Source organism: Synchiropus splendidus, chromosome 3 (genome assembly GCF_027744825.2).
Source record: "Synchiropus splendidus isolate RoL2022-P1 chromosome 3, RoL_Sspl_1.0, whole genome shotgun sequence".
Lineage (NCBI taxonomy): Eukaryota > Metazoa > Chordata > Actinopteri > Syngnathiformes > Callionymidae > Synchiropus > Synchiropus splendidus.
In genome coordinates this window covers 6,871,552-6,885,973 of record NC_071336.1, presented here as the reverse complement: position 1 = coordinate 6,885,973, position 14,422 = coordinate 6,871,552, and the positions used below count along the sequence as shown (strand labels likewise).

At 41.9% G+C, this 14,422-nt stretch overlaps 1 protein-coding gene across 1 annotated transcript in view; it reads right to left on the bottom strand.

Moving 5' to 3' along the window:
• The window catches only part of rbpjb (recombination signal binding protein for immunoglobulin kappa J region b), a 44,406-nt gene extending 43,287 nt beyond the window's left edge, over positions 1 to 1,119 (bottom strand). The window contains exon 1 of the mRNA XM_053859030.1: positions 900 to 1,119. Within this exon, the coding sequence (XP_053715005.1) occupies positions 900 to 919 (20 nt within the window). The 5' untranslated portion in view covers positions 920 to 1,119. The remainder of the gene's footprint in view (positions 1 to 899) is intronic.
• Positions 1,120 to 14,422: the final 13,303 nt, after the last annotated feature.

Below are 14,422 nucleotides of genomic sequence, written 5' to 3'. Positions count from 1 at the left end.
CTATCAAACATCGATGGTGTCTGTTTCAATCACTGCATATTGCATTCATTTTTTTGCCATCCACTTGACTGATGATGCCTCAACGGTGGGACAAACAGGGCTAAGCATAGATACGTTTAGCTTTAATTGATTACAACACAAGTCTGTGAATATTTGGAGGCGTTTCCAGTTAGTATAGCAAGAATCGGGATCCTAAAATGCACTCACTTCCGATGAATTACTTAGGGCTTCTTACGAACGTCCATGTAGTAAGTGCTCGCACATTGGACTGTGGTGGAGCTTTTCCTCATCAAGTATTCACAGCATGTGGTCGCCTAACTGATGTTTTCCATCCATCACGCCATGTAAACAGGAAAGCTGCCACGCATTTTCCTACCCGTGCCAAAATATTGATGCACTGCTCACAAAGCAGCAACGTGTTTTACTCTGATATCGCTAGCCGACGTCCATTATCGGACAGCTAGCAGCGTAAAGTCTGGTGTGAGAAGCGTGTTGTCCGGCAAACTAGAGTCGATATAAGCGACCTGGAGAAAGAATGGAAATGAGAGTAAAATTTCGAGAACTGGTTCAGTGAGCCGCTCGCTGGTTAGCCTACTAGCTAGCAGTTTTCTGTTGTCTGAGGAGAAAAGACCACCGAGGGTGAAGTACCCCTTAGCGGGGGCTAGCTCACATCCCACCGCAGCAACAGTCAGCATTGGAGAGGAACATTTACTGGTCAGGGAGAAAACACACCAGCACGCTGAGACAAAGAACCCAGTTTAAAGCGATTCAGTGTGTGCAGGCTACGTTCGGGGCAGCATGGCCACAGGCACTACAGCAGAAACGAGGCTAAGAATGCACAGAAGTTGTATTCTCTAGAAGTCCGCTCCCCAACCAACAGCCCTGAATCCGAGACTCACCCTGTCACAACAGGCGCCATCTTCCACAAACTCTCACCAAAACTCCAATACTCGCGATATCCTTCTTCTCTCCCACAGCCCAACAATCCGCCGAGACAACAGAAGCAGACTGGAGGTGCAGGGACTAAGGAGACGGAAAGAAAGGGGGTGGGTGAGGAAGACGGAGAGAAAAGGGGGAGGCGGCGGGTAGTAGCAACACAGAGAGAGAGTGAGCGAAAAGGGCAGACGCCACAACAACAGGCGTGGGAAACTTCCGAGGTCGCGCGAGAATTGGAAAACTCTCACAATAGACGAGCACAGAGGGAGCGCCTTGCTATCGCGAGAGGTGCCTGGAACCGCCTGGTTGTTTAGCTTGCTCGGCTGAGGTACAATTCCCACGTGTCTACGAGGTAATAAAGTGTGATAGAAATTCATTCCGGGTTGCGAAAGCTTTACTTCGTGTGTAATTGCTCTCATTTATATCGGCGAAACGTTTTGTTGAAATTTACTGCAAAGGTCATATTGTATTACTCGCAGGAACAGGCCGTATTGAGTATTTTAATGCAATAAGATCTAGACTTTTTTACACCTTAGATTGTCTTTACGGACAAAGACTGTAAATGTGATCATAAATGTGTAAATTAGATTACGTTTTTCCTGGTCTATAATCCTCAGCCTCTTGCCCAGTTATAATTGGGATACATATGTATGTATGTTTCCCTTGAATCTTGCTTGCCATCGTGAATCATTATTCAGTAGATTATGTAGGATACAAAGTGCATCCATTTTTAGATTAAAATAATACTTGTGTACACTGTGACCGCAGTGTTTATTACATTCGACGACTCTTCTCATTGTTGTCACTTTTCAATGAATCAGCTTTATTATTTGAGGCAAATGTCTTTTCTTCCATCCCACCAGTAGGAAGTTGTGACTGATCCAGTACACTGACTTGAAAATAAGAGAAAGTGTGACATGGAAGGTTTTCCCTCCACACACAGAATCAACTGTACTCTCAGCATGCATTGTACTTCCTGTTTCGAATGTGAAAACAATGGTGCGAATACATGGGAATGGCCATACAGGACAGATTAGTGCGCTGCCATCACATCGGCGAGTCCCATGACCACCCCTTACACAGGCCAAACCTCTGTGAAAGTACAAGGGAGGTTATTATATAAATTCTTCATGCTAGAACATGTGACCAATGCGTTTGTTAGCGTTACTTGTTCTCTCCAGGAATCCTAAACTATGTTTTCATTGCTTTGTCTGTTATCTTACAACCACTGACAAAAAGTGCAGGTTTCCCTTGCGTTGTGTTTTATTTCATTTATTTTTTGGGGCGTGTAATCAAAAACACATTGTTCTCTTTAAATGTATATGATGAATTTTCTGAGCAATGGTTTTGAAGAGAGTGCTTTTTCTGGTCTCTTGAAATGTTTGGATCTCGTTGCCTGGTAACCATGTGACACTCCAGGAAGTGATGAGTTCCTGCCACAAAATAGCTGCACACATGACCTAAAACTGATTAAAACTCACATGAAACAGAGATTGAAAGCATGGAAGCTTTTTTATTGATGCAATGTCTCATTCACACTGAAATTATTGCAGCCAAGTGACCACTACTATCCATACACACTGCACTGATGGTGCTAAATAGAGAGGTTATATCTACCTGCAAAATTGCTGCTGGGTTTGATAACTAAGACATTTGAGCATTTTGTTCTCCTACAAAAAACAACATCCGATTTTGCCCCTTCTAAAAGTCATAAACTACAGTATTACATGCTTTCTTGACTAACCACTTTGTGTTGTGTGTGTGTGTTTTTTTAAATCTTGCACCAGGAATGACCTTCCAAAATGTATTCCATATATTACATTTATATAACAAGCAGCTCTGTCCAGAAATGAGAGAGAGGAAGGAGAGAAGAATAGCGCAGATGAGGTTTAGCAAGAGTGTGTCTGGCTCTCTGCCCACACCACAAAGACACAGACGAGGACCCTTTTCCTGCCCTCAACCATTTTTCCTTTCCTTCTATTTTTTATGGTCAAGTGAGAGCCTCCAGTTACACTCCAAGTTGGAAAGCAGAGCTCATAGTGTCCTCAAATGTGCTACAGTTGCTGATTACAACTCCAAGTCTGTTTTCACTGCAACTAAGACAGCGCTGTTGACTAACAAGCTGTAGTTTGCCAGCGGAAGCAGCTGCTTTTTCCTTGACCATTGTCAAAATGAAAGTATTTTTTCCCTTATTATTCATCCCTCTAAACGCATAAGACCTCTGTAAAGCTTTGACTGAAGCAAATCTTCGAGTGAAATCTGCAACAGAGAATTAGGGCAATATGGATGTTCATTTTTTATTAAAAATTTTGACCACCAGTTACATCAAAATGTATCGTATCTTGGCAAAAAATACTTTTTGGGATTACCTGCTTCAAAGAGATTTGATAGCCTCTTATTTTTTAATGACTGTAGAATTCATCCTGTTTGATTTTAGTAGTAGTTTGATTTCAGCCCCATTATACTTTCTTTTTTTTAACTGACTTGTTTTTTGAGTGATCTTTTTTTTTCTTCTCTCGATCTATTACTGTAATGAGTTCATGGTTATTCAAATGAAACATTCCTACGTGATTTATTGTGGTAGTTGCTTCCGTCAATATTTCTGTGATTCTTTTTTTTTTGTGACTATTAAATTATGTTTTTGGGAAAGGGCACTCAAAGTAAGATGATTTTTATTGGAAAGAAAAATCAAGGTAAAATCTGGAATTATTAAGGCACAATTATTAAATATGTGTGGCATTTTTTAAAGTATATACTTGGACGGATGTGGAGATCTCACTCCCACATTGTCATTTAATGCTCTATATACTACAATACGACTACAGTATCAGACTAATACATTTTAGAACAGCTGTCTCTCATCTTTGAGGTAAAATGGAAAACATGAGAAATGGAGAGGCTAAGGTCAAAATGGCTTAAGAACAAGTTTCATGAAAATCCCTGAGCAGTGTAGAAGTTACATACTCTCATACAGGAGCTTTAGTATTTGATAGAAAAGTTGCCAATTAAAGTAATCATAACTAAGCCTTAAGCTGCAGGACTATAAACCCATTCACTTGACTCTCTAAGACGGGCTTCAGAGGAAAAGAAAGAATCCAGCAGAACAATAGAGTGATCCCAAATGAAAGTGTCCCCCAGCAAAAGATCAGGTTTTCCCCGTCGCCTACAAGCTGCTCACTGCACATGTGTCAACGTATTGTTTCTGTCAATAAGAGGGTTATGAGGTCAGGAACCAAGCAACTTTGTGACCGGTGTGGCACAGATCAACTGCTAAATCTCGTAAGTCCTTTTCTCTGGGGTTGGTAACTGACGTTGTGAAATTAACCAGTTTTTGTTCTGAAGTCTGGCCAATTTTCACATCCAGCTTATCCCGCTAAGCCTGCGCACCATAGGAGCGTATGACTATTAAAGAAGGCATGGGATGTATTATCTGTGAGGCAGGAAAGCCAAACATGAACACAGGAGAAAACCAACTGATTGAGGAAGTGTGGTTTGGGTTTCCTGATGATCAGCTCATTGACTTGAAGTCATTTGATATGGTGTGAGGGCGGTGGAAGTTCTCGAAATTGGCAGACGCGCTGAAACACAGTCAAACTGAGAGCAGACTGATAGCTGGGTCAAGAACCATTGGGTCAAATGTTGGACAGACAGACTGATAAACATGGATGTGAAGACGTGGCCAGGCTCATGACAAATGCAGACAGGAAGTCAGAAATTGGCTCATCGCACACTTCTTGCACAAACAAGAAGGCAGCTAAGGCATCGCCTTTTTCAACAGGCCAAAGTCACAGATCCATCAGGTCTGGCTCGTGTGAGTCTGAGTTCACCGAGGAGGGAAGGGCGTCCTTAACCGTTCCTCCGTCTGTCTTGATCTGTGGCCTCATGGGACAATCCAGGGTGGAGAAGAGCAGACAGTTTGACAATAAGGCTGGGAGGGGTGTGGCTCGAATCTCCTCCAGTTTTCAGTTCTATCACATGATTGTCATCCCAATTAAGTCCCAAAGATATCACAGAAACCCAAACGGCACATAGAGTTTGCTGGAACTGAGATTTGCTGCACTCCCTTAGAAAGAGGCCAGTCAGAAGCCTGAGGAAGAAGACACTTCCCCTTTTGCATGGACCTGTGAGGTTCACTGCCAGTTCAAATGTGGGGTGATTACTGCGCCGGTGGTATATGGGAACAGCATTTATGCAATTTGACAAACACTGTGCTTCATTGAAGGCTTTCTTTAATTGTCCTATAAAGGGTGGAACTCTGATAAAGTTGATGACTTTTACAGCGTCTGACACAGTTCTCACCTTTTATGATCTGTGACACACATGCACAGGAAACCATAAATTCATTACTGCGATGTGTATCTGCCTCATACAACTCATTCATCCTCTTATAAAAGGTTATCCACAAGTATTGAAAAATCAAGCCCATTTCATTTTGTGGAAATCCCAACATATAAAATAATATAAAAGGGCAAACATTGGAGGCTCTTAACAAAAATAGTGGGGACACACAAAAAAATGCGTCCTTGGTTCCTTCATTGGCTAAAAGCAACATATTACAATTTATATGAAAGATTTTCTACCTGTGAAAAGGAACATTGCAAGCAGTCACTCTCAGGTTTTTACAAACAAGTCTTACTTGAAGAAGAAGCTATGAGACACTCCTGCATGTCCTCATCCCTGAAATCTGTGTTTCATTTTAATTTCAATTGCAGGGCTCCTCTGAGAAGATGTCAAATGCATTATGTTGTGGCGAGACGAAAAGCAGCTTCATGTCCTCATTTATGTGAAGAGACTGTCCCCTGGAACCATGACAGTGTCAGAAGGGATTTTTTTAACGTGACAGTGGTTTAGAATGAAGTGAAATCCCACATTTGTGGGCATCTGAGCATATATCTGGACTTTCTGAATATGAAACACGTCAGATAATAACCCTCCTCAGGAAGAGATGAATGTACCATTCTGGGGAGGATATTAAAAGGGCGTCCCTTTTATTTATTTCATTTATAGGCTGGCTTTTTGCAACTTCGCAAACTAGTTCAAAACTCTTGGATCGCATGACTAATAGATTGTTAGCATTGAAAAGGTTATTGCTTCTATTTGCAAGAAAGGAAAAAATATGAATTATCTATTCAGATAATGCAAATTTTTGTCATGGAGGTGAAACATTTTCAGAGTCATGCTATTTCATGAGTCTTCTGTTCTGTTTTTCTGTTGCAGCCTACATCTAATTTAACTGCTGCACTACGTGCCCATCTCTAATATTCTGAAGTGAACTTTAAAATTATAGTCAAATTATAGGTTGACACTCACATTATCACTAGTAACAATATAAAAGTTGAGAGGAAGAGCTGTTTTTTTGTTTATGCTTTCTGTCTGTCCACTGGAGTTACATGCTGGGCCACCAGAACTGCCTCAGGAAGGCGAGTGTGCGAGCAGTCCCTTGGCCTCAGACCCCACTGGAGAGCCAGAGAACAGACAGACAGACAGAGAAACATACAGTTAGGGGGGCCATTACTGGGGTCACGTTCCTCCTTTTCAGTCACCAAGACCACCCGCTCAACGTCCCATGCTGCTGCTCTGATTAAGCAATTGTCCTGTAAAATGGAGTCAGGCCCAGAACTGTCCTTGGCTTAAACCAGGAAGACAGGGCATGTGCCCACCGAGTTTGTCTAGAGATGGCGGTCCAGACCATAGAGCAGGTCCGTAATTGTACTTTCTTGGCGACAAAGACAACTCCTGCCATCAGGGCAGAGAAGGTCGGAGGGCCAAGATTCCTTAATATAGGTCTCGTTCTTTCAGTACAGTTGGCTGCATGGTAGTGGGGTACCCGGAATGTTGGGAGAGCAATTGTAGGCAAGGTGAGGTGGACTTGACTGCTCCAGGTTGTCTCTAATGTCATGATCAAGAGGACCGGCAGAGAGACAGAAGTGGAGGAGGAGCTAGAGGAAGGAAGCGTGAAGCGAAGACTGAGGGTTGTGGGGCTAGAATTAAAAGAACAAAAATTGTTATCTTTTTTGTGTGTTTCCTTGAAAAAGTGAGGAACATAGGGGATTGTATCCAAGGCATTGATGATGTGACTCCGCTGTGTGCTTGGCCAAGCAGAGTCAGGTGTAGCTATCATCACCACCAGACACCGCCCACACCTAAACTGGTCAGAACGGTGGTCAAGAGTCAAAGTAGCAGGCACGTGTTCTCAGTTGAAGTTGTCAGTGTAGGTTTCGGGATGACTTACTTGAGCAGTTGTTGTGGTGGAAGAAGGAGAAGGACAAATGTGACACTTCTGGGTGTGGAGACCAGCAAGGCAGCACCAGAGGCAGAGGCTACTGGAGGCAGAGGTGGCACAGAAGTACTTGAAGTAGGAGGATGTAAAGGGAAAACATGATTGGAAAAAACAGAGGATCAATTTGACCTGGACTCTGGGCTTCGCCCTCTTAGCTGGTGGTCAAAGCAGTCGGCTAAATTTATAAGTTACATGAGAGTACAGGTCTCATCCAGCATAGCCATCTGGTCCCTGATCTCTACCGTGGGTCCCTGAATGACAGCAGACTTGTCTGTCAAACGGCCCTCAGATGAGAAGACTTTAAATTTAATAGCGAAATCTGCTGCAGAAGAATTTGATTGACATACTGTAGAGCAAGGAAGTGACTGGAAGTGGAGGTGTCTTAAGTGGTAGGTCGAGCATTCAGCGCTTTTCGTCAGACAGCAAATCAGTCATATGTAAGAGAGTAAGTGGCCCTGTTACAGTCGGTCCAGCGCACTCAGACGCATATGCATGAGGCTGCTTGTCAAAAACCAAGCAACACTGTAGCGACTTCAACAGCAAGTCTCAGGAGAGGGAATGGTGTGCATATTGCTGAAATAAAAGCTGCAGGAAAGGACACTCAAATATCTTCAATAAACATTCAACAGCTCAAAACCTAAAATACAATAAACAAATGGAAATATTGGCTAAGTACAATTCATGAAAATATAAATCTGAACATAACTTATTAAAATAGCACACATTGAAGTAGATGCTAATGCAGTCTTGAAATACAGACTAGAAATACTGCAGTTACATCTACAAAGTAGCTTTGGTCGTCTTTTGTTTTAGCAGAATAAAGCCATGCAAAACTATGCAAACTTTATATCACTCTTTTTGGTTAACCGAAGTGCTGTGCGGCCTCTAAATCTGCGTCAAATGCTGTCACAGTAAAATATTATCTGTCAGTCTTGTCGGATCAGTGCAGAGACTCTGAAACTGTATCTGTGATTCTTCACAGCTCAAACGAGAGCAGCTCTTGGTCCAGGGCTCAGAAGGTCCCAGGAGAGCACTCCCAAGAAAACCATGGCACTCTCTCACTTTTGTTTGGAAGGTTTGATTGTTATGACATCTTCAACTCTGGACCTGATTAGTCTCTGAAGAGCTTTGCTCTTTTCTTGCACACTTAAAAAATAGCTGGCTGCCAGCCGAGTCGACCGCGTTACTGGATCTCTCGACTTAAAGGATGGAGTTTCAACCATATTCTGACAAGTATGAAACACAGAAGTTAGTTGGCTTATCCCCTGCCTGATTCTTAAGGTTCCTATAATGCTCTCTGGTTCTCAAGCATTTTGAAGGTTTCATGCATCACCTCATATTTTTTGAGGCGGAACATTGATTTAGCTTAAAGGAGATTTCTTCCTTCTTTCTTCCTACAGATTTTTGATGGTTGATGATGGGTTTTTTTTATCATAGCTGCTGACCTCTGTTTAAAGGTTGTTCATACTCCTTCACCTTTTCCTTTTAGATCCTACCTGAATTTACCTTCTCCAGTAGCTTCCACTGGTCCTCTCCTGGTAAAAAAGGTTACTCCCATGTCTAAAACATGCATACTATAACCACCCCTTGGTGGTTAGCACAAGCATCTGGGGCAGCAACCTCCCATGGCAGACATTCCAATAGAGACGTGCCCACTGTCGTGACGCACCTCTTCAGATAAGGCACACAAAAACTGTCTTGGCCTTTGCAAATGCTCAGAAGACCAGAAGAAGACTTCTGTTGTGTGGTCAGATGAAACACAAGTTTAAATGACAAGAGAACTCTATAATCCAAAGATCACCACTCCTACAGTGGTGGTGGTGGCAGGAACCTATTCCCAAGAAAACAACACGCACAAACACACAAAAAGGTGGTTAAGCATTGGCTTGCAAAAAACAAAACATTAATGTTCTGCAGCAGCCCAGCCAGAGTCCTTTTTTGAATCTTTGAAGGAGCTATTGATCAGTGTGATGGGAAGTCAAGTATGTGCGTGCTCTAACAGCAAATATAAGCATTTCTATTGATTATAAAGAAGGGCACATGAATAATTTCAGACTTTTTGTTCAATTGTAAATGCAAGTTTTGAAATATTTTTCCCACAGTGTTCACAGATGGGTGTAATATGTGGTCTCTGTTTGGTCTATGGTGTTCTGTAAGCAGTCGTAGGTCGTCTTTGTAATATGTTAGAGGAGCAGAGAGTAGCTTCAATTTTGTTTTTGACATTGTTTTTAAACAGCTGTAACCACTTTGTCTTAATGCTAATAAAAGTTGTACTACAGCATCAACAACAGCAAGCATGTGGTTAGAAGCTTTTTTAATTTTATGACATTGTCTCATGTAATGGCTTTAATTTTCCTATATTTGTTTGTTTGGAAATGAACCAAAATAAAGCACATTGTGAAGGATATGTTCCTTCACTGTAGCTATTAACATAGACCCAATATCAAGCTAATGTGACATTCTCTTAAAATGCTGGGTCATAGAGGGTCATTTTTGGACAGACAAAATACAACACGTCTACTCATACAACATCATCTGCACTAAATGTCACATTGTACACTCAGGACTGACCAGTTCCTCTTTGTTATTCAGATGATGTAAGATAAGAGTTAAGTGTCAGTCATCGGCTGTAGATTGTAGTTGTTTGTTTTACACATTAACTGCTAATTTTCATTTGAGCGTCCCAGTTTATGGCATTTTGCAGCTTTGCAAAAAAAAAAAAAGAAAGACTCAAATATCATCCGTCCCTCACTTTTTCAAAGTGATATGTCATCCTTTCAAAACTGTGTGTCTTTTGCCTTTACTGTACAGCTTGCTTCCAACGCTGATGATTTCAACACAAATGTTGAGAATGGTGGTGATGGAGATGTTTAATGTAATATTCAGCATGAGCAGAATTCCATCAGCAAATTTACCAACCATCCGCAAAGCAAGAGTTTTTTTGGAGGAAGCAAGTCGAGTTGACATCTGAAACTATAACCTTTGACCTAGTAACACCCACTCCTCATTTCCACACATGCACATGATGAACACTAACGCACACAGTCACGATGAGACATTCTGCAATGTGCGCTATGGAAATAAGCAAAATCCTCCCCGACAGTGATCCAGTTCAGCACACGCCCACGCACCGAGCACGTCTCTGTCGCGCTCTCTCTCCGGACACTCCTGACCCTCCCTGGCCCTCTGCTCCACCACCCCCTGAGGCTCCATCTCCTCTGCTGTCCGAGGAAAGATAGCACAGGGGGTGTATCTGAGCAGGAAGTGGACTGGTGATTAGGATGAAGGGGGTGGGGAGCGAACCCCTGACCTGCTGTCCCGTGGTTGGGAGACATAGAGAAAGAAACAAAAAAAGTGTTGCAAACATTTATGATGATATACACTCACAGACCAGAGAGAGAATGTGCAATGTTGTGCTGGAGTCAAATACATAATCTGATTCTTCGACTTGTTTATCCAGAGTTTTTTTTATAAAGTTGTGAAATAATGTAAAATAAGTGTTTTGAGAATTGGCTGGTCATTTATTATCACCGCAACCATAAAACTGCTCTTTGCTACTAAACATCTGTCATAGTCATGTTCACATCCCACTTACTTTAATGTCATGAAAACAGATGAAAATAGAAATTTAAATGCACTGTTTAAGAAGACCCTTTTTGCTCAGTCAGATTCAACAAAAAGCTCCCCTTGTCCTTGTACTGTACTTTCCACCCTTCTCAGTTCCCTCTCCAGTATGTTTCCCACTCACTCATTGTCAGCACTTTTGGTAGCATCCAGGGCTCATTGTAGGTAACCAAAGACACAACCTGCGATGCAATGTATTTTCTGGCATGGTCCCTTCGAGACCAGCATTCACTTCAATGGGACAGCACCCTTCACCCATTAAACCCATTTAACCCTGACCTCAACATAAACGGCTGCTGAACGTCACCATTTTGTGTCTCTTTAAGCAAAATCCTTCATGAATCTTACACTTAATAGAACACGCAAAATAGAAGTGTGCTGCGTTCGGATTTGAATGGGGCAAGAAAGTGCTCTCCTTTCCCAACCATGTCTTCTGTGTTGTGATTGGTCAGGGAAACGGTACCCACCATCGGTCGACCACAACAGTAAATAAATTCAAAATCAAACAATAAAACGTTCTAAGAACAGCAAATATTACCGTTTGCTTATTGTTTTATCATAATCTGATCCTCGCTAAACATGTTTCATGTATTGTTTGTCAACAATTATAGTGGAAATCCAATTATAAGGACCCAGTTATTGTCAAGTTTTATTCCTCAAATTGAAGCTTAACCTTGTTGGGTCTGGCAAAATGTCCACACTAGGAAGTTGGTTTCCAAGAATCGGTACAGCTATACGAGGTACACACTCCCACGTCCAAATCACAGATAAAGCAAGTGACCCTTAACTATTGCTATTACAAGTCAGTTAGATCTTAAAATAACTTTAAATGATTCTTGACTGACTCGAGCTGTGACTGAGATTGCTGATGGAAAATGCTCAACATTGGTTTTGTTTAGATCAGATTACTGTGAAAGACTAAACTGACCTAAACCATGAGTTGATCACAGATTCGATCAGAGTTCAAGAAGAAGCCATTATTATCCATTGGCTGATGCTATTTCTCTTGATCATTTCTTTTTTTTCTTTCCTTTTCTTCTTTTCTCTGAAAATGAGGATCTAGTACATAACCAAGGTGAAAGTGACTTGAATGTAGAGGGTCCCAATTATAATGCTGCACCAACTTTTGTCAAAGGTTTCCAAACAGATGTGTGGCTCAGTCTGATCAAACAAAGGCTTCATCAGAGTTTCAGTAGCTACTGTCGTTGTGGCAACTATTATTGATTGTCTTCTTGGATGAAAATATGTATTTTTAAATGTGACATTGAATCCTCATCACAGACCCTGAGATGAGGAGAGTTTCCAGAACAGAACATCAGAACAGCGGTTTTCAGAACTCCACTCAGATGGACATCCTAACAACCTCACGCTAAAAGATTTCCGAGTGACATCAATGTCAAAATGATGATAACTTACAAACACACCAACCTCGTGATGTGGCACTTGTCATGCACAAGTCAGAAAGGTTGGAAATACAGGATATGGCCCATTTTCTGTGACTGAAAAAAATTCAAGCTTCAAGGGGGATAATGATTGGAAAGACATGTTCCCGGCATAAAGAATTCACATAAATGACTTTGCCAGTAAAAACAAAAAGTCAACAGAAGAAAAACAAGGAAAGTCCCTCAACATGTTGTGCAGTTTGTTTTGACAGAGAACAGCCGCGCAAGGAAGTGTGGTGGTAGCCATTCAGCAGGGGAGCTTTAGAAACGCAGGTGCCTTAATTGTCCTCTGATAAAGCCTCGGCCAGTGGGCAAACCTGTGAATGAGTGGCTGTTTAAAGGGACAGATGAATGGGCTGCGCGTGAATAAATGAACGCGTGAATGAGGGGTGATGGACGAGGGGAAGGAGTTGGGGGTTGGTGGAGAAATGGTACGGGTATGACAGGAAAGGATACCAGAATTTGACGAGCTGTTGAAGATGGGGGTGGAGGGCAGTTTTAGGCCGAGCCATCCCAGACAATGTGACATGGCACACGCTATTAATTCTGGCTCAGCAGAGAGACCCTGCCTCACCATCTGCTCAGGGTCAGGGGCGTACGCTGGGGTCGGCGTCACATCCACCCCCCACCAACTGCCCACATGCACACACACACACACACACACACAGGAGCCACCCCTGCCCCTCCCTCCAGCCCTCGCCTGGCAGACACCCGGCCAGGCCCGCGTACATTTCCATAAAACAATCGAGGACCGACCTGCTCCCGTGTCGGGTGGGTGGGGTTAATAAGGGAGTGGAGCGGCGGCCAGGCTCCTCCAACAATAGCCTGTCAGATGAAAAGGCCCTTGCTGAACCTGATATACATTACAAAAGAGCCACACCAGGGTCGGCCCCGGGCCCAGCCCCATCGACCTGTGCTTGAATTTGAGCTTGGCGTTCATTCGTTTGTTTGCATTTTGATTCCCCCCCTCGACCCCACCTGCTTCCTCTTAACCCCACTGAGAGTACGCACACACACACACACACACACACACACACACAGACTCACACAAGCGCGTGGCAGGCTGGCGCTCCACCATTACTTCAACCTCATTAACCATTCATACCAGTTAAGGACCCAGTGTGACAGAAGCTATTTTACCACCAAATGTTTTCAACATCGACAGTAATGACCCAGCTAAGTGCTGTCCATTCTTAATCTTCATGTCTAACAATTGAAATCACTCACTCGTGTCCATCAAATTGGTTGTATTCATTTATGACGGTCTTCAATGACCATGTGTTTTTTTAATTGTTTTATTGAGGAGCTTGTTTTCTACTGTGGTTATTAAGTTGATAGTGACGCTATCAGTCAACTAGCCACTGTTTATAAGGTTTTCTAAACTTGTTACTTGGAGCTATTGTTTTGCGACACACTTAAGCGTTTCAAGTGAGAAGGCATGAAAAACTGTTCAATGATTTGGATTTTTTTAATGTATTTTAATTTTAAAAAGAATAATATTTCAAATGTTAAAAATGGACAGTGAAAAGACTGAAAAAGTGAACTACAGGAGAAAATAAAACAAATAAATGTAAATTATCAAAACAAATATGCCAATATTAGAACATGAAAAAGGCAAAAAAGCAATAATATAATAAATATTGGACCAAAAATTAAACTAGACAGTCGACAAAACTATAAAACCAATAAATGTCAGATAGAAAGAAAGTTATAATTGGAGATGCAAAAATGATTGCCTCATAAAAAATGAATACAATGACTATGGACATGTGAGAAATATAAATAAGTAAGGATAAAATAATAATAAATACAAGACAGATACTCCTGAAAATAAAGCAGTGAAAGTTGTATGTGAACATAATAAACAACAATATCAAATATCCAATAATAATCGAAAAAAATGGGCAAATAGTAATACTACTAGAGCCAGTGTCGGGCCGTGCAGTACACACCTAGGCCTTCAGTAATGTCCTACCTTGCCTGACTTCAATAAGTACCTCTCATAACACTACAGCTGTGGTGTGGCGTCTGAAGCACTACAAGGCGTCGCATCACCTCTATTATGTTCCCTGCCATGCGAAATACACATCTCTGAAAACATACTGTTGCTGTTCAAACTGTTCATACTTAAAAATAAAAA